The sequence below is a fragment of the Gambusia affinis genome, linkage group LG23, assembly GCF_019740435.1.
Source record: "Gambusia affinis linkage group LG23, SWU_Gaff_1.0, whole genome shotgun sequence".
Taxonomy (NCBI): Eukaryota; Metazoa; Chordata; class Actinopteri; order Cyprinodontiformes; family Poeciliidae; genus Gambusia; species Gambusia affinis.
The window spans coordinates 17,769,415-17,789,809 of record NC_057890.1 but is presented as its reverse complement, the minus strand read 5'-3'; the positions used below and the strand labels follow the sequence as shown (position 1 = coordinate 17,789,809).

General features: G+C 41.0%; 1 protein-coding gene across 18 annotated transcripts in view; it reads right to left on the bottom strand.

Moving 5' to 3' along the window:
- Positions 1-12,525, bottom strand: part of LOC122826410 (thyrotropin-releasing hormone-degrading ectoenzyme-like) — a 185,169-nt gene extending 172,644 nt beyond the window's left edge. For 16 of the 18 annotated variants that reach the window (XR_006369785.1, XR_006369786.1, XR_006369784.1 and 13 more), the window contains exon 1: positions 9,497-12,524. Coding sequence is in view for 12 of the 18 variants with exons in the window: in XM_044108230.1 (XP_043964165.1) it covers positions 9,497-9,991 (495 nt within the window). In the remaining 6 variants the exon portion in view is untranslated. Of the gene's footprint in view, positions 1-1,860; positions 2,266-9,496 lie in introns of those variants that run through there. The other 2 variants (XM_044108221.1, XM_044108234.1) reach the window with 2 other exon arrangements.
- Between the last annotated feature and the right edge of the window lie 7,870 nt (positions 12,526-20,395).

Here is a 20,395-nt window from a genome sequence, read left to right as displayed (position 1 = left end):
GAGGAGGTTTGGAGTTTATCATCTGTCAAACATCCTTCATGTGTAACTTTTCTAACTCTCCACTGATGCAGGAGTCAGAAAACATCTTCAAGAACAAAACAAAACTTTACAAATCTGAAATAAAACTCTAAAGGAATAAAACCACTGATTCAAACAGTTCAACCTGTGATATTTCAGATGGACTCACTGACATGCAACCTGCTGAACGCAGCGCAGCAACACAACAGGAGCAACGTTTCAACCTCAACGCAACATTTTGAACCATCATGTTAATGAATAATGACACTAAAAATGTCATTTCAATGGTAGAAATGTCAAAGAACAATTCAAACAGACATGAATTCAAGAGAAACATTTCAATCTGAAACGATGTCAATCACGATGTCAATTATTGGCAGGGCAACATTTCGACAGTAATGATGTCGAGGGCAGAAAATGAACGACATCGACCTACAGTGATGTCAAATAGAAAAGTTTTATCTGGAACCATTTTAAAATATTCAAGCTGTCACAATGTGAAGAGCAACATTTTAATCTGCAATGATTTCAGAAACTTCAGCTCATTGATTTAGAGCTCAATATTTCAACCCATCAAGTCACAGAATCTGATTTTTCAACAAATAAAGAATTGTGCTGCGTTGCTTCATTAAGACACATTTTACTGAATAATGACACCAAAAGCTGCATTTAATCCAGAATTACACTGAATTGTTTAACTGTTTCATTTTCTCATTTAAAATCACTAAACAGTTTTGTCACACAACAAAAATGAAACAAGACAAAACGGTGCATTTCATTACATAAAGCTAAACATCACACCGTCAGGTAACAAAACTGAATCATGACGCCCAATGTCACTAAACATGGCATTTTACCCCAAAACTAAACAGAAACTGTTTAATTTCCCCCTTTAAAACAGAAAACTGCGTTTCTTTTCATTTTGAAACTTAACTTACTGTCTGATTGTCTGCAGCACAACAAACTAAATTTTGTTGGTTTTCAAGTTGAAAATAATGATGAAAGCAACAATTTGCTCCATGATAACATGCAGATCATGAATGCATTATGTTTTAATTATCTAGAATAAAATGGAAATAATGTGCAATGGTTTCGTTTCTTCATCTGATTTAAAATAAACAATAGATCCGTTTGGATTCCCAGAACGGCGCCCTCTGTTTGGATAAACTATGACAAACTACAACATTATGAACCATTTAATCTCCCAGCTGTTCCTCTGACTGGCGGACATGTTGCTGAATTAATTGACAGATTTCCCCAAATAGCAGCAGAAGGGAAAAGCTGTGCGTTTGTGAACTCAAACTGACCATAAGATGAAGAAACAGAAGCAGTGAGAGCGAGGAGAGAATCACATGTGACAGCAGCGCGGCGCCCGGCTCATTACAGGCCCAGAGCATCACAGGTGCTCTCACTTGTCCCGGCTGATTAGACCGCAGCTCAAGTTCAAGCTGACTGGGGATTGGATGGTAATTAAATGAAATGTCACCAAACTCAGAGCACGCTGGAGAAAAAAAAAATCATCAAAGCAAACAGGTGCAAAGTAACTAACAAGATGGAGGACAGAAGCGGCTCTCCCACTCAGTCCTGAGCGGTTTAATCAGCGGCTGAGAGTGAACCGGGCTCCGTGGGTCAACTCGGCGGGCGGAGCAGGACCCAACACTTCACACAAAAAGAAACATCTAAACTCTGATTCTTTTCAAGTGTGAGATGACGCAACAAGAACAAGGAGCTGCTTTCTAAAATTAATCAGCTGCTGAGTGTGAAGCGTGATCCTGACTGGAGCAGAATCAGCCCCTCATTGAAGGGTTTTCTGCCTTCATCAGCTCCTCTTCAGCCACTTACCTCATCGAGCTAACAGTAGAAGGAGCTGCCGTCTGGTTAAAAAAAACCAAAAGTATTGATTTAAACATATCAATAAACATAATATTGATTCTCATTTACTTCTAATCAGAATCTATTGAATTTTTTTCCAAAATCGATGTTAAAAAGTAAAAAAAATCTGAAGTCCGTCGGCGACCATTTTGAAACTACACCGAAAGTCATGACGTCACCACGCAGAGGCTACTGGAGCGTACGCATGAGCGGATAACGCCACAACAAAGAAGAAAGTACAAAAATGACAGACAGATGTATTCAACCGCGTCGAAGGCAAATATTTAGACAAATCTGTGTTTTTACTTGAGACGAAGCTCAGTGTGAGGTTTACAGTGTGTAAAGTTCACAAAATGAAGACTGAACATGTCGGGAACACCGCAAATATGCCGAATCAAGATACGCCGTGATTGGTCAGAAGTTTGTTGCCATATTTTATGTAGAAATGAGCTCAAACAGCGATATTAAAATTTCCGGTTTAATCTGGGGGTTTTATCCACAGAGGACATGATTGTAGAGCATTTATCTACAGCATATTTATCTACAGGTAACAGGTTTCTTTTTTTTTTGAAAAAAAAGAAAAATTTCATCATTCATCATTTCTATTAAAAAACTCAGAAATTGTGTGACTAATTTAAAAAAAAAAAGAACCTTAAGTTTTTAGATTAATCTAAAAAAATTTCAAGAACATTAACATTTCTGGATGCAAATACAATTATTAATTATTCAATTATTGATTAATCCTTTATAGCAACAGATTCATCTGCAGCTAAAATATACTTACAAAACAATTCAACTTTATTTTCTAAATGTAAATATTTTTGTGCAGTTTTGACTAAATTACTGCTCTAAAGTTTATTAACCAAAAGAAGGAGCACACAGTTAATGATAAATCAATTACTACATACTACTACTACTATAACTAATTACTAAATTATGTCAATAATAGATTCATTACAATTAATCCGGTTCACCATTTCAGCCCTTTAAGGTTCTAACAGACGCATGCCACACTTTTCAGAGTCATATTTATGAAATTAAAGGAATGTGCTTCCTGATTCTGCTCCACTTTGAATTAGATACTTTCTTGCATTTCGTCCTGAAATCAGCGGCTGGTTGACACGGGCCCGGCAGCGCAACTCTGAACGTAAACAGAGAAAAAGCCGAGCCTGGTTTTACTCGCTGCGTACTCTGCGTCTGACCTTCTTACCAAAATACTCCTGCACTGCTAATATTTACTTAAGACTGGCCCAGTTACGGCGCTCCCAGGAGCCCAAACAGAACATAAAACGACGCAGATGTAGTTCTGAAAGCCGGCAGAAGGAAGGATCAAACCTCAACCACTCATCAGCCAGTAATGAAGCCCGCATTAACTAACTGGTGTTACTGGGACGGGCTCTTCCCAACCTCTGGGTCCAATTAGAGGCAGAGTGTGGCTTGGTCCCGCAGCGCGGTGCGTTCAGGAATGGGTCGATGAGGACAGAGGCTCTGCTGACATGGAGAGGAAACGTTGGGATTAAACGGATTTGTTTCAGGCTTTTCTGCTGAGTCAGCAGCTCCGAGGCGCCTTCAAACGCCTCAAATTGCTTTGTAATTTGGCCGGATTCGTGGAGACGCTCCCCGCTGGAAACATGGACACGTTTCTGGATACAACTCTTTAATATCCTGGCTGTAAAAACCTGAAGCTGCTGGTAAAGAGCCGCTGAGGACGGCTTGGTGTGATTCAGTCAGGATGGGAGGCACCCTGGGGAGCCAGGTGCCTCAAAACTGTCTAACATATTCAATAAGTTACAAACAGAAGACACTATGGTTTAAAACCAGTCATCACTTCTTTAGTTCTTGCTTTTAAGCAGGCAGACTTAAACATTTTCACAGATTTTTATTTCAATTTCATTTTGGTCCTCGTCCCTGCATGTTGACCTACTGAAACAACTTGAAAGTGAAGAACACAGGAAGGGTCACTGTCATAAAACGTTTTTTCTCAAAATTCATTTTTTTTCCCCATCAAGGTTCAGAATTTAATCACAGAATTCTGAGATTCAAGACTAAATTTGGGAGGAAAAAAACTGAGAAAAAGTCAGAATTTTGAGAGAAAAGAACCTGAGAAAAAAGGTTTAGGAGGGAAAAAAGCCAGAATTTTAAGAAATAAAGTCAAAATTCTGAGAAAAGAATTCTGAAAATGTCAGAATTTATTTTTCTTTTTTTGCTGTGGCCCTTATTCCCTTACAAAAAGGACAAAAGAATAAATAACAGCCTTAAATAACCTGACTATCTGCAGATGGTTCATGATTTTTTTATTCCACTTCTTTTGGGATCAATAAAGTATTTTTGGATTTGAACACTTCTCCTTTTGTCCAAAAAGAGGAGGAAAGAAATCCAGATTTATCTATAATCAGTGAGTTTTGGGGCATTTGTCTGCATGATACGATACCAGAAACAGAGGAGCAACAGTCCAGGACACGAGCACTGATGAATCAGCTCTTTGTGTTTCCTGGAGATCTCACAGCTAAAGTAAAGATCCTCTCCCGATTCTATCAGTTCAGACGCTTTGAAAATTATCAGATACGATTTAGTTCCACATACGGAAGAGGGAAAGAACTGAATTGGGCCGTTCAGACTGTCATGAAAAAGTCGGGATTTGGGTCACATCAGAGCTGGACGAAATGGCTGAAAAACATATCATGATAAAAGTGTTTTATATCAGCCAAAATCAATAATTATTGATTAGTCTTTTGTTTTTAATTTCTGAAATACTGGCTGTTTTATCCACAGATCTTCTCTTCGCATCATTGTTTTTTTTATTTTTAAGCAGTTATGAGGCAAAACCTTAAACTGCTGCTGTGCCAGTTACTGAACAAGTTGTTGCTAGGTAACTGAAGTTGGGGGAACTTGAAACTGATGTTACTCAGCATTTTGTTGCTAGGCAACCAAAAAATGAGTGAGTTAGTTGATTCCACCAACCTTGCTTAGCTAGGGTTGAGCAGCTTAAACCTTCTCTCCGCCTACATCTCCCAGAATGCTGTGTGGTTCTGGATTGGAATTCAATACTCAATTTTTTGAATATTCTATTAGGCATATTAATCATTGATAGTGATGAAATGTCCACTTATATTGTTTCTGATTTGTTGTCCAGACCAATCTATTATCTGTTAGCCCAAGCTAACAGATTTGCTAACAGATCCCAGAAATTTAGCTGGTTGATGGGATTCAGAATAAACTGCTGAAGAAAAGAAAAAAAAAGAATCTGACAAAAAATATGAATTGGGTTTTTCTATTTGGATGTCACCTTGTGTACATTCAGCCAAAAGTATTATGGGATGGCTTGGATCAAAGTTGATTCGTGGCCCAAGTTCAACTGAGTATCTGTGAAAACATCAATCAACCCAGAGCAGAAGAAGAAAAGCAGCGTTGGATGTCAGACTGTGGCGCTCCAGCAGCCTGTGGTTTCAGACTCCTGTCACTGAAAACTCTCCATCCTAACTAGATTTGGTTTGTGATCACAGCAGAGCGTACGCCGACATTCCTGTCGGCCTCCGTTTGAATAATAATAAATCTGACGGCTCCGTCCGACCCGGTAATGAACCGCAGCCCTGCTATAATGGAAAAACGATAAAAACGCTGCTTTAGGAATCAGCCAAGGTTAGAGCGGTGAAGTCGCTTCCCAGCAGCCCCTCTGCACTCTCACCGTCCTGTCAGATCAGCTGACCAATCAATACGCACGTTAAGACGGGCCGGGTGTTAAAACGCCAGCGCCAGGGATCAGTGATTTAAAGGGCCGGAGCGTCTCGGCGTTCCAGCCGGAGGACGGCAGGAACGCGACCGGAGGAAGCAGAAATTAGAGCGGAAAGAAGCGCCTCTTGTTCATTATCATTGACATGAGCTGAACCGCCGGCTGCCTGCAGGGCTTTCCTTTCATTTTAAAAAGGTCAGCAGAAACTTCTCCGCTTTTTTTCCTGGAATGGCTCAAAAATCCAAAGATTTCAACATTTTTCTCCCCCTCTCCAACCAGCTGCTGTTATATTTACACTGTTTTTTGCTTTCTGGGTTTATTCATGGCAGCCATTTACCTTTTCAGACTGCATTAAGTGTGAGGACACCTTAGGAGGGCAGCTGATGCCCAGCAACAGCCATTAATTCACCTGCAGCCGGACACAAACACCAGGCAGGCCACAGGGCTCCTAATTGGCCCTGGCCCAAATTAGACACATTTATCCATCTCTCACATTAGCCCAGATGAGCGCTGTGAAAAATCACGTTGCCACGGCGTTTCTCCCAGGCATTCTCCTGCCATCCCACTTCGGGCTGAAGCAGCAACTTTGGCAGCTAATTAGCCTCGTTAGAGGAATCTGGGAGGCCGAAAGTGGGAATGGGGTTTCTTTGTTTGGGGTTTTCTTCCAGACGCAGAGCAGACATCTGGCTGAAAACACACTCTTGTTTGAAAAAGCATCTTAAGGAAATGCTTTTGAAGGCTTCAGCTGCTGTTTTAGCTCAGCTTCATTTAAAATGCATCAATACACACTCAGAAGTCGCAGCATTTTATAATGCAAATCTGTAACTAAAGTAAGGTTTAAGCTTGGCTTTAACTGACAAACACCAGGGTTTTGTTCACGTTTGGTTGATTGAGGTCACTGATGATGACGATCCATCTTTGCACATCCTTCCTGGTGGTCCAAATGGGTCAGCAGCACAATGTCCTCATATTGCCACAACAACTCAACTTCATTAGACCTTGCTAGTAGTAGTAGCTATCAAAAGATGGGGACAATGTAATCATTAAAGAGAATCGATTGTGCTTTCTTTTAAAACAAACTAGAATAGCTCAAATCCTTACCTATTTTGCTCACATTGGTACTCAGATAATGAGGTTTTAGTCTGCTCAGTTCTGCTCTCCTTTCAGAATGAAACCTTTTAGGGTTTTGTCACTTTTATGCAAATAAGCTCTTGCTGGCCACACCCCCTACCTAAATGTTTACTCATACTTTATACACATGAAAATGGATGCATAAAGTGATTTCTGGGTAGCACTTTGAGCTGCTTTTAGTATGAAGGGCGCTTTATAAACAAAATTGTGTGACTGATTGATTGTAACTCAGCAACTCTTGAATTTTTTTTTCCAGAAGTCATTGCGTGTTTATAAAACCAGATGACCAAATGTTTTCATCTTCGAAGGCATAGTCCACATGTAGCCACATATCTGGGATATAAATACATTTTTATACGTTTTGAACTTTCATTCACATGAAAACTCAGTTTTATGTCACTAAAATGGTTCTTTATGAAAATTCAACAAAGTGGAGATTTGAGAAAGAGTTTCGGGGTCTTGCCCCAATATATCCCCTTACTTTGTTTGACACAATTCACAGTCAACATTGATTTGTGTCTTTTAAACTTATAAACTGTTTGGACAAAGCTATGCTTGGGTTGCTAGGTAACAACACAGTGTAACAAGTCTCCAGATTCATGCTGTTTTCTACAAACCTGAAGTACAAGCAGCTTATTCTGACAACATATCCAACTTTTAGGTAAGTAGCAGAAACAACAGCATAGATGTGGATTTGGTCAGGACATAATTAAACAGAGATAAATGAAGTGGCAAGAACTAAGTGATGTGATAAATGAAGAACAAGTTCATGTTTGAGATGTGAACTGCAACATGATTTGGTAGTAAACCATAAACACGAATTCTTTCTTTTTTAACCTGAATGAAGTTAATAATTAATTAACTTAATGTTGGCCCCATTATAACCATAACAAGAATCAGTTTTGACTGGAAGGGTTTTTACAGAATGAAGTCACTGGTCTGGTCCAGAAATGTCACTGACATGATTTCTACTGAATATTTCACAGAAGAGCTGGTAACTGAGATAGAACGACTCATTCAGGCGATTATAGAAAGATAAAGAGTTAAAATGTGGTTTTTTTCCACTGAAAATGTTGAATTATATCTCAATACAGTCAATAAAACTGACTGCATTTATTGGCATTTCTTGGTGGCAGCCAAAACCAAAACTTTCTCAAGATGGATGAAAAATTCAAAATTAGCTCCAAATACAGTGGTATAAAATACACACACACGAGGTTTGATTGACTTTAACTTTCCCTTTTCATTCACAATAATTTACAGTTTTATTTGAATTTCGTAATGGAAGTGTCTCTCCAGCCTATGGATGATGTTTGATTTGGAAAATAAATGCAGTTCTGAATCAATTCATGCCGTCATAAATGCTGCAACTTGCTGCTGTAAACGGGAGCGTAGGAGACGGATGAACAAATCCAATGAATATTTATTCTGCCGGGGAGTTCAGCATCAAAAATGGAAGACATAAAAGCTATTTCTGAGTATAAAAATAATAAAGATTTCATAAACAAATGTACAATTAGAATTTCAAGATTAATTTGCGGTCACAAAAGATTGCCTGTGGGATGTGGCGTTTATCACAAGACAATTCAACTGTTAGGATTCAAGACAGGTTACCGAAGTTTTAACGGCTCCAAATTTTACTCAGTAAAGTCAGGATTTTTCACTGTGGTTCTCAGATCTATTTAAGTTTATAATCTCTGTGTAATAAAAACCATATCTGGACATCTGAGGTGTTGACCCTTTGCATGTGACGTCATTATCTTCAGAAAGCACCCCCCTCCGCCATGATGGACGTCAAAACAAGCTTGATGCTAGCTAAAAAGCAAGTCAAAAACAAACAGTAGGTAGCCTAATATATTTGGTGTTTCACTGTAAAAATGGTCTAAAGTTACTCCATGGTCTGTTGCACAAGCCAGGTAGGTCAGTTTCTAAGCTATTTCCATATTTTCTAAAAATTCTGAGCGACATACATATTACCAAAAACAACCGGGAAAAATTCAGTCACTCTGTTCAATGTAAGCCAAACTTTTTATGGTAAACCTTTTAAAAATGAGCCGTCAATCTTAAGCACTGGTATTTAAACATGATAAGATTAACATTTATACTTCTTTTGTAGGATTAGTAACATGAAATATAATTTTGCATCATGGAGACGGTATGTTTCTAATCTGCTATGTAGATTAGAAACATGTTAGCATCTAGACTAACAGGTTTTAGATGTTTTTAAGTTTGCACCAGATGTAAAGGATTTATGTATCAGTGGTATAAATTATGCAGCATGAATTAAGACAAAGTCGACAATTTTATCAAATCAATAAACATGTCAGGAGGGAGAAGTTATGGATAAGTTTCCAATCTAGTCATTTCCAACTTTTGTGAAAACACATTAGTTAACTGCAACAAGTTGAAGCCAAGGCTATAGTGGGAAAAATAATCAGTCGCTGCCGTCAATACTCTCGTTCATCATGGCGCCTCAATGTCATTTGGGGATAGTTGCAAAGGGTCAATAAAGCCACATTTTTAAGTTTAAAAAACTGAATGTAAGGTTCTAGCACAAACTTCATCAGGTTAAGACTGCTCTGGAACAATTGGTCACCTTGAATCTACCTGGATCAGGTTTCAGGTAGCTCAGGATGTTTTTAGGAGTTTACTCTGCACCACAAGTTCTCCCATAAACTGAGTTGTTGCAGACATGCAAAGTTTGCTAACCTCCCTTGAGATTAGAGGAAACTCATGCCAACGTACCTCGAGGCGGTCGGCGTGCAGCACGATGAACCTGGTGGCGTTGATGCACTCCAGCTCGATGCTGACCTCTCCAGAGAAGGTGAAGTTGTCCATGTAGACGGCGAGCCGCAGGTCGTAGTGCCGCGGCCTCACTGACCCCGAAAGCCGAGAGTTTTTCCATGGCTGGACCACCTCTTCATCCCCTCTGTCTCCCATCCTCTCCCCTCTGCTCCCGTTAAGTCTCCCCGACCCTCCGGACCCTCTGGAACCCGTCTCCCCTCTGCCTCCACCGCGATCCCGACCACCGCAATCATCGAAGCGGACGCTGAGCGCCACGGCCACCGCCGTCACAATTATGAGGGTGATGATGGACAGGGCGAAGCCCAGAACCAGACGCTTGTGCACCGTGATGTGGCGCTCTGTGGTTCGAGGCCGGACCACCACTGACTCCGCCCACTGGTCGGAGAGGCCGCGGCCGTTCCGCATGGCGCCGGGGCTGCTGTCGTTGAGTCCCATTGAGCATTAAACGTTCCTATGGAAACCAGTTCAGAAAAGCATTCATCTACGCTCCAATCAGACTGGTTTCCAGATGATTTGATGGGTGATTGAGCTGCTTGCTTGTCGGTATGACCTTTGACCTAACTGTCGGATGGTGATAAACGTCCTTCGGTTCTGACCCCTTCTTTCATTTCAGCCAACAAACCTGACAAGCCAGGATGGATGAGATGGTCGTGTGCGTTTTGGTTTTGCGGCGAGAAGAAAATCAATGCCTCATGGCTCGATTTCTCCTGTACAGGACACTGAGAGGGAGAAAGACGATGAGGAGGAGGACGAAGAGGAGGTATGCTGTTGAGGATGTGGATATCCAGCAAGAACACCATCCATAGAGTCTCACAGGAAACCAGCTGCCGAAGCTAAATTAGAAACCTCCATCGGAAAAATACTCAGTTTTCCTGACTTTTTTTAAGCAGAAGTTGCATCAAAACAACAGAAAGGATAAAAGAGTTCAGCTGAGTTTTACACGTCCTACAAAAGAGATCATCAACCAAAGCTTCTCTAAACGCAGGAGCCCTGAACCTTCGACTTATTGTCCGCAGGTGGCTGTAAAGTTAATTTGCTTAGAGTTAAAGCTCCTCCAGACCTGCAGTAAAGCATAAAGAAAGCCCATTCTTGGGTTTAAAACGATGACACAGCTGGAGATTAAAACGCCTTCCTGAACATTAAGGTCAGCGTGGAGCTGTTGAGTCAGGACTTTTAAATTAGATCAAAATCTCATTTACTAACAGAGTTTGCGTCATAAATTCATTCTAGTAGAGACAAAAGCTTTTGTTTGCAGGATTTGCGAAATTTCTTCAGGCTTTAAGTTAAATTTCTAGCGCAAGTTTATTGAAAATTTTTTAAAACTACCCAGATGAATAGTTAAAGCTTTGTCTGCCCTTATTAGAAATAATCAGAGCATTTAGTGCTAATATGTGGCGCTTAATAACCCTCACTGCAGGCTCTGGCTCACAGTTTCTTCTCTAGAGAGCTTTAAGTGGATAATTTACAGGCAGCATGTGGGTTTATTTCACAGAGGAGGAGACCGTTCACTCCTACCGCCTCATGTGGCAGATGGATTGAAATGGGATTAGAATTGATTGATAATCAGGATTAAAACTAACAGAAATGGTTTTAGAACTGATTGATAAATGGGATTAAAACCGACTGATTACCAGGATTGAAAGGGGTGGATAGCAGGGGCTGATGTTGATTAAAATGGGATTAGAACTGAAGAGACTTGAAATGTATCGATAACTGGAATTGACATTTATTGAAATTGGATTAGGGTTTATTGATAAAAGATTAAATTTTAATAGGTATTTATAGATAAAAACTGATTCAACTGTTTGGTTGTGGGTTTAAATCCAGAAATAGGATTTATATTCAAGATTATAAGACCATTTGAGCTAAGAATAACAGGTGAAAATTTGGAAAATTTATCCTGCAGCTATTTTGAGGATGATGAGATCGTTACTGAGCAATAGAATAGACTAATCTGCTCAATAAAAATTTGCTAATTTTAAAGAAACAATAAAATTCTCGGAGAACTTCTCCCGTTTTCCCGCCGTTGGGTTCGTTCGGAAGCGTTCGGTAATTTTCGGTCCCTCCGGGGCGGCAGACCTGTCCAGTCCCGGGAACATTCCCTCCCTGACACCTGCTGTGCTGCCTGCGGTTCGCCCCCTCCTCAATCCCCGGGGGGAAGCGGAGGCCAGACGCCGGTCACCGAGGAGCCGTCCCGGGATCCGTTGGACCCGGCACAGCTCGGTGAAAGTCGTTCGGGAAAGCCGCCGGACCGGACTCGCGTCTGAAAATCCGTTATTGATCCGTTGATATCACCGTAAATCCTCCAGGGAACAGTCACCAACCTGCCGAACCGTTAAAACACTGGAACATAATTAAGAACAAAGTATTTATCTATCCGTCACAGCACCGGACATCAGGTTCTGGGTGATGAACAAAAAAAAGCAGGTCCGTTATTGACCCGGAATCCAGAACGAATCCATCCAGAACCACGGCGGGTGGGTTTCCCGGTGAATCCAGAGACACCGCGTCGGTGTCAGCGGGGTGGAGGAAGGATACGGTCCGAGCCCCCTCCGGTGCTCCGGTCATAAACCGGATCCTCCTCAACTTTTTAAGCCCACAGAGAGCGGCTGCTCCGCCCTCGCTGCCTCCCTCTCTCTCCGCTCCGCTCCCGGTGCTGATGATGATGATGGTGATGGCGGTGCTGACAGTAATGACGGTGATGATGAAGCGGCTCCTGATCAGCACCCCTCCATCCCGCCAGGAGGAGGAGGAGAAAGAGGAGGAAGAGTTGTCACTGCTCCTGTTCAGCCGTTAGTGAGTGAGTGAGTTCGCGAGCTCGCGCTGTGCCTTTACTGCGAGCTGCTGTTCCATCCGAGAGGCACGCGCTGACAGAGAGAGAGGAAGAGGAGGGAAGAAGGGGGAGTGATGCAGAGCTGCACCCACCAAACCCCGCTTAGGTGTTCCTCTGTTGAGGACAACTGAAGTCTTCACGCTCACGCGCGCACCCCAAGGTACCAATACACGTCACAGGATGGCGGAAGAGTTTGTACTTTACTTGGGAACATAACGTCCACAAAATTTAAGTTTTTGTTTTCTTTTTATGTGGTGTTCTGTTGAGCAGTCACCTATGTACAGAAATGTTTTCATTCACAAGATGATATTTTTCAAGATGCTGTTTTTCCTCCCCCAGTCCTGTAAGTGGCGCTAAGCATGGAGTACAGGGCATAAAGTCTCCACACGAGTTCAGCGGTAAACACAAGACAACAAACAACAAAGTCAACAACAGTGAACAACAAAGTCGAGCTTCTTCTTGGATTATAAAACAAATGAACCAGAAGATGAACAAGTAATTTGCCATTGTTGCTGCTAAGTATTACATTTTCATACTGGCAATAATTTCAGGGTGTTACCAAGGCAAAAACGGTTGAAATGATTTTAACTAAAAGAAATATTCCTGTGTGGACAGAGCCCGAGTGTGTTTTGACACCTGATAGTCCAGTAGCTTCGGTTTGATTGAGGACCAAAACTGCAACATTTGTTCTATTTCCAGCTGCTGCGGTTCTCTTTCACACTACACTGAATCACATCCACCAAACCCTTCGGGGCAACCTGTTCCGCTCCTCGCCTGTGGAGGCACTGTAGCTAGAAGGTACATCACCTATGAAAGCACTGATTGTTACTTCCTTCTTCATAAAATGTAAATGATAATGGAGGGGTGGTTTAGCGGTTATAGGGTTTCTCTTTAGTCTTTGACAAGTCATTTCTGCTGCTAGCGCTAGGCTAGTGCATTTGTTTTGGTTGTATTTTCCAAAAGAGTCTTTTGAAGTAGTCTCTGGTCCACTTGGTGTTCACATACGCATTAAACCGCATCAGAGTTCACTTCCACCGAACCAAGACCGCAATGATGTAAATTTCATCAGGGTTAACCTTTCTCTACACCTGGGACCCGATTCTGTGACCTGTATGTGTTTTCAGAAACAATTATCATTCCGGTCAGAAGGTGGCGCCAAAGATAACTAGTTGGATGATGAGCAGAAGAAGAAAAACAGCAAAGTTCATCTTAAGGAAATAAAGATAGATCTGGTGTTTTCAAGAAACAAACCAACAAAAATTGCATCTTTTCTACTGTAATAAACAACAATTTTCCACTTGCTCTTCTTCTTTGATTGGACAATATACAAACCAGCACATTATCGCCCCCAAGAGGCTGAAATAAAAACTACATCTCAAAGTAGAGCTAAAAATTGCTTAAAGCCATAAAGCTGTCCACAAGGACTAATGGAGACAAGCAGGTATGACATAATGTAATGTCCCTAATGAAAAAATACAGACCTACAGCATAATGCTACCACCACCATGTTTCACAATGGGGAAGAGTTAGATCACTTCTGCACATGCAATTTATCTCATAGTGTGGACCACAAAGTGTTTCCACATAACTAGTGTTATTTACTAAACATTTCAAACCAATACAGCATCTTGGTGTACCTCAGGGGTCGGAATCAAGCCCACAACTTTCTACTCCTCTCTGTCTGCACCAGGGATTATTCTGAAATAAATGACAGTGGACTCTGTTCACCAAATCTACTGAAAGAAGTTGGACTTTATTTACTTGTATAAACAAAGAGAATATAACAAATATTTAGAAAACCATTTACTTTAACTTCCACTTCAGAGTTATGCACTACTTTGTGTTTCTGTCATGTGAAAGGCTCAAAACACAGTGAACTGTGTGTTTGTACTGTAATAATATGACTATGAACCTCATCTGAACCTGATTGGAGCCAAAATTATCATCACTTCCTGTTATTTTTAACCATAATCTGCAACCTTAAGCTCCTTTTATTAAGCCAATTAGCTGTGAAATGCTACCTGGCCCTACGATGGAGCTCAGGCATTCCTCTCGTTACCACGGCGACCTCATCAGCATCCAAACGTCCAACTGTTTGGCTGTTTACACAGGCCACTGAGCGCTTCATTGAGCCTCACATGACCCGGTAATTTTACAGTGATTGGTGTATTTCTGCACATTTTTCAGTGCTTAAAGCAGGAAATGCCTCATGTTCACTAATACGGGTCTGGAGCCTGTAGCTCCGCTTCCTTCTTTAAGCCAAAGTTATTTACTGCGTTTCACGTTTATACTTTTCTGACTTCATTTAAATGTACACAGCTGGGATTCAATCGAAAGAATGAGGTCAAGTCTTGATTATGCGATGGAAAGTGATTGACACACATTGAGGCAAAATGGTTAAAGGTTGCAATATTTCAGGAAGGAAGAACTTCACTAGCATGTGTTTGGATGCTATAAAAGAAATATTAAAGAAAGGTTTGTGTATTTGTACAATGCAGTGGCTGCTTAGTATTCTAATATTCAGCATACTTCTAATTCTTTATTTTAACAGTTCAAACACCAAAACTACCTTAATGTGCAACAATACACACACTGGAAATTGTCTTAGCACTTCACCAGAATTTAGCATCTATGGGCTAACTTATTTCCCCTCTTGGGGGTTCAACCAATCAGTGCCAGAGAAAATAAATGGAGCTTCTGGATTGGCTGCTTTGCAAACAACAGCCAATGGCGCGTCAGGTAGTGTCCTGCCAGACATTTTGATGTGCTCTGTGAAAAAAGTCAGAATTTGGTTAGTTTTGTGTGAATAATTTAGAAAAATCTACAATTTTACAGTATTACAGTCCTACGACTGTAATATTTGCAAACATTGTATATTACCAGACTGAAAAATCACTTCTGCAGGGCCTGTCTGACAACACGAAGTAGGCTAAATGGTCTCAACCTGAAGAATTTCACATAAAAATGAGAAGGTGATTGGCGTCCATCAGTTTGGAAAGGTTTACAAAGACACTGCTAGAGTTTGACTGAGCAAAAATGGCAAAGGGCCATCTCACATTAGCCAATAAAACATCTCGATAATACAAAACTTTCAGTAAAATATTAAGAGAGACAGTAGTGAAACTTTTTGGAAAGTGCATCCTGTAACACAAACCAGCAGATATTCTGCCAACTTTTAAGGAACCATCTGTAAAAGTGGGTAGGTTCTCTGTTAACTCACGTTCCTGTTGCTTTCTGCTCTTCTAATTTAAAATACAAGCAACAAAATCCTCATAACCGGTCAGGTGTAGTTTGGTGGTAATCAATTCATTCAAAAGCTACATGAATTACCTTTCAACACAGCTGGTTTTATTGAATAAAGTCTTCTAAAGACACAAAAGGCAGCACTAATAAATATTTGTCAGTCCCTTCTAATAGTATCTGTCCATGTTGTAATTTGTGCCTAAAGTAACACAAGTTGGAGGAAGCAATAAGTCCAAAATGTTTGGACACAGGCAAAGATAAATGAGTGGTGGCAACAAATCCAGTATTTTCTCCAGTACTGTCCCCAAGATTAAATAGACACCAACAAAGATCAATTGCTGTCTGGCAGAGTCTTGTACACAACCCCAGGATCGGATTGCTTTTTGTGCACAACCTTTGCTAAAGACTCTGCTGCCAAATGTCTGATTTGAATGGAAAAAGTATTTCACTTATCCTAGAGGGACGTTTGACTTCAACACTTTGATTCCTTTGGATCCACAACGGCACTTTTGGATAAGGTTAGCATCAGAACTGCGTACACATCCTTCTAACACTTCCACTCCAAAGTGAGAGCTCTGCTGAGTAACTTTCTGCTCCGAGTAAAGATTCAAAGGCCAAACAATGTTATACACCGTCGCTTGAATCACAACCCGACAGCTTTACGGAGGAGATCAGACCTACCCCTTGTTAGAAGAAAAGGTGTAAAATTTTTCTATCCCACAGTGTGGAGCATGATGACATGTTTGCATTCAGTACGTGGGTGTTAGCAGACAGAACAAGCTTGGCAGGAGACGGAGGCCTGCACCTCGGAGGAGTCAGAGAAAGCATTAATTCAGTATTCTGTTGTTTGAAGATGGTTGCGCTTCAGCACAAAGGATTTGAATCCAACAAACAATTCTTTCAGCATGGGATCTGAACACAAAAATACAACTGCATGTGAAAAACAAAAGCTGGAACTAATATGGTCAAAAATGCCTGGAAAACCCAGCAACACCAGCATGTTTTCACTTTGAACAACTAGAAAAATCCATGCCAGGAACTGACACTTTTCTCCTAGTTTTCTACCAGTTTAAATTTAATGAGGCATGTATTTGCAACATGGATATCAGAATAAATTTAGAATCTGTTGTGTTTTATTTGTGCTGCAACAACTTTTATATAACCTGTAAATATTTTTATATAAAGGGAATAAGTTTGAATGATTAAATTCAGTTAATATGAAATTAAAGTAATTATAATATTTTGTGTTTAACATCAGGAGACATGAACTGTCTGAAAGATTACAGAGTCCTTTCATCACCATTTTTAGCATGAACTTATTTAAACTGTTTGGTAGTTATAATTAGCTTGCTAACATGTACATGTGTAGGTGACAATAGCATAGCAATGCTAATCTTAATGTGCTGAGCATTAGCATGATGCTAATCTTTAAAAATGACAGTTACCCATTCTGTCATGGTTACAAATAAATAGTTTCTGTCTGTTTGTTGTAAGTTACCAAAAACACATTTCTTGACCTCAGGCACACCTGCTAACATTTCCAAATGCTATATTTTTAAAAACCTGTGCCCCTCGTTGCCTGTGGGGGCGCTGCAGCCTGAACCACTGAAAGAAATTGTTTTTGTGCCTCTTAAGAGAGATTACTGAGAATAACCACTTTTTCACAAAATGTAAATGAAAATGAAGTGACGTCAGATTTTACCTGTTGGAGGATTTCTCCCACTAGCGCTAAGCAAATACATTTGTTTTGGTTGCATTTACCCAGAATACCCTGCTACTTCATTTTTTGAGTGGTCTCTGGTCCAATTGGTGCATTTGAACCACACCAGAGTTCACCTCAACCGAACTCAGACTGAGGTTTGTAGAGTTAGCATTCTTGGTTTATTCATGCTTCCCCAAACAAACCAGAGTTTGATAAAACCAGACTAAATGGGACTGGTGTGAGCGTACAGTTGAGATCACATTAAAAATTGGCATTCTGGAGAGTTTAATAAAACTAATTTAATTCAAAACCATGAAGCCACTGAGAACTACTGGCCTGTTGCTTCCACATGCTGCTTGTGCTCATCTTCATCTAGATATAAAGGGTTTAATCATCCTTTGACCATTTCACAAACATGAGCTGTTATAAATGTATTGGCTCTTCCAAATTCTTGTTTTAAGATAAAACCCACATCCATCTCATTTCTAAATATACCTAAGAATCAATCCTGCCAACTCGTAGGGCGTTACTTGACAGATCAGGCAAATGTGAATGGGATTTATCCATCATTACCGACACACCAGAGCATAACTGGAAAATCAAAGCCAGGCCCAAGGCTGGTGCTGTTCATTAATGTTACATTTGTCATGTAGCTAAGAGTGGCAGATGAAGAGAAAAGCTGATCTGCTGGCTTGTGGGCATCCTAGTGCCATTACCTCATTTACTTCCAAACCGACTACTTGTCTGAACATGTAACAGTCTCCAAACTTACAACTTACTAGTTAAGCACTGAATGGAGAAAGATTCAGCTGGAGGCAGGCTGCAGAGACTGAGGCAAGGAGCGATTTGCATATTCATAGATCCACATCCCATACAAGACAAAAGGTGTAGATTTACATCTGAGGCACTTCACAGCATGATAGGATTATTCTCTTGCAAATATCCGTCTTAATATCTAATATTGATGAAGAGACACTTTTTCATAGGGGTTTATTCAATGCCAGGATGGTAGCTTTTATGGTCAGTGCATACACCCTGACGAACACACAGACTTTGACATTGCACGGCCAATTAAAGCCCTATTTCAGCCAACTGGATCAAGGTGGAAGACAGCCGCAAAAGAGAAAGACTGAGCAAACGAGAGAAGGATACAGAGAGCTCTAAGTGGGCGGCACACTCTTCCGCCTCAGGGAAGATTGGTGTCAAGAGCAGAGAACACACACAGTGGGTAGAAAATGTAATGAATGTGTATCACTTGTTAGGAAAGATAGTGAGAGTGTGTGTGAGAGTGTGTGTGTGTGTGTGTGCGTGTGTGTGTGTGTGTGCGGTCTCTGCACTTGACACCAATCTAACGGTAGCAGTTGAGAAATGTAAAAAAAGAAAGGAGCGAGCTTGTTGGAAGTAGAGCCAAGCAGGATCCAAACATCAATATTTTAAAAATTCCTTGAAAGAACAAATCCATCCATGATTCCTCGTCTCTGAACATGAAAGCTGCAGCCATGCAGATGCAGACGGAAAGAGCATGCTGTGGTCAGTTCGCTCTGCACAGATCCTTGCTGTTTCTGGGTGAGATTAATAACTGATGATGTTTGATGTCTGATGATGGATTGAAATAAAACAGAGTTCGCTTTAATGTGGGTTTCACAGACTCTTAGCTCCTGTCATGTCTGGACTTGTCATTTAAGAAGTCTCCTGGGCTTGGTTGGCGAAGAAACGAGTGATCAGCATTAGCACCATCTGTCTCCTCTGGTACTCGTCCCCTCAAGTCCCAACAGCTGGTCGAACACCCTACCCACAAGCCAACACTAAACTCAGCTTCTAAAGGTCCTCAACCGGAAAAAGGTGGATTGTTTCCAAACGGATCGGACCAAAAGATGGATTAGGTGCTGCAGGCGTTCTCCTGGCTGACAGAGCTAAACCAGAAAGCAAGACTGTCGATTCACCAGACCCTGGAGGTTCCAACCATCACCAATGATCTGGAGAAATGAGTCATAAATGAACAACTTCAATGCATGTTCTTCACTGACCATGTTCCTCTAGGTAAATGACGCTTACATTGGGACAAATTGCGACTGCCGATGGATCAGTAGCTGAGAAACCCACTGGATTCATCATACAAGATGCCAGTTGATCTGTGGGACGATGGACAAATTAAATCCAATCCTTGGAGGTTTGACGTTAATCCGTTGGAGACTATTGTCGTAAATTTGCCTCATACCACGTCCAACCTTCATACAGTCAGGCTGTGTGGTTATTTCAGTAACGTACCAAGAAGCAGACTACACTTTACTGCCCCCTAGTGGCCAGAGTTGTACCAGATTAAGTCTTATTTAGCTATTTTGCAGACTAAATACCCGTTTTAATCTGCTACATTTAGATTCAGTTTACCAGGAGAAAATGTGTAAAGCCTCCAAGTTTCCTTCCAGCATTTTGCAGATGACAGATTCCTGATCAGTTAGTTTTAATCACCTGGGAAGGATCCAGTCCTGACTTTGGGTTTCTGGACGTTGACACTCCCATAACTTTACAGGAGCCAATATTTAATGTTGGTTGAGGTGATGAATCTGGGATGAATCCGGAGTTTTTCGGTTCTTTCAGGATGATCCTTTAATAAACAGAGAATAGACTATCTGGATTAAGATGACCTGATTTGTAGCATATATTAAGCTAGCTATGTATCTTCCGTAGGGAAAGGGATGGTCTAGGCGTTTATCTTTGCTCCACATACTCTCAGATTTTCCTTTTTTTAAGCATTTGCTGCCTCTCCTTTCCTGTTTGAGGTCCACCGTCAGTCCGGCTTCACTTCAGAGACCAAAGCAGAGACAGAAATTGCAGCAGCAGAGTGTGTGTTTGACAGCTCCCTGTACAAATATGATCCAGTTTGGTTTTCTTTGATAGCTACCTGTCTGCTCTGTCATTCCTCCCCGTTTTGTCTGCACAGCTGCGTGGGTGTGGAAGCGTACGAGGCCCTACTGTAAATTCACCGCAGTGTTTGTCACAGTGCGTTACTCACTCACATGCAGCCTCTGACAGCCATTATATTTTTTAATTTGTCATTTTG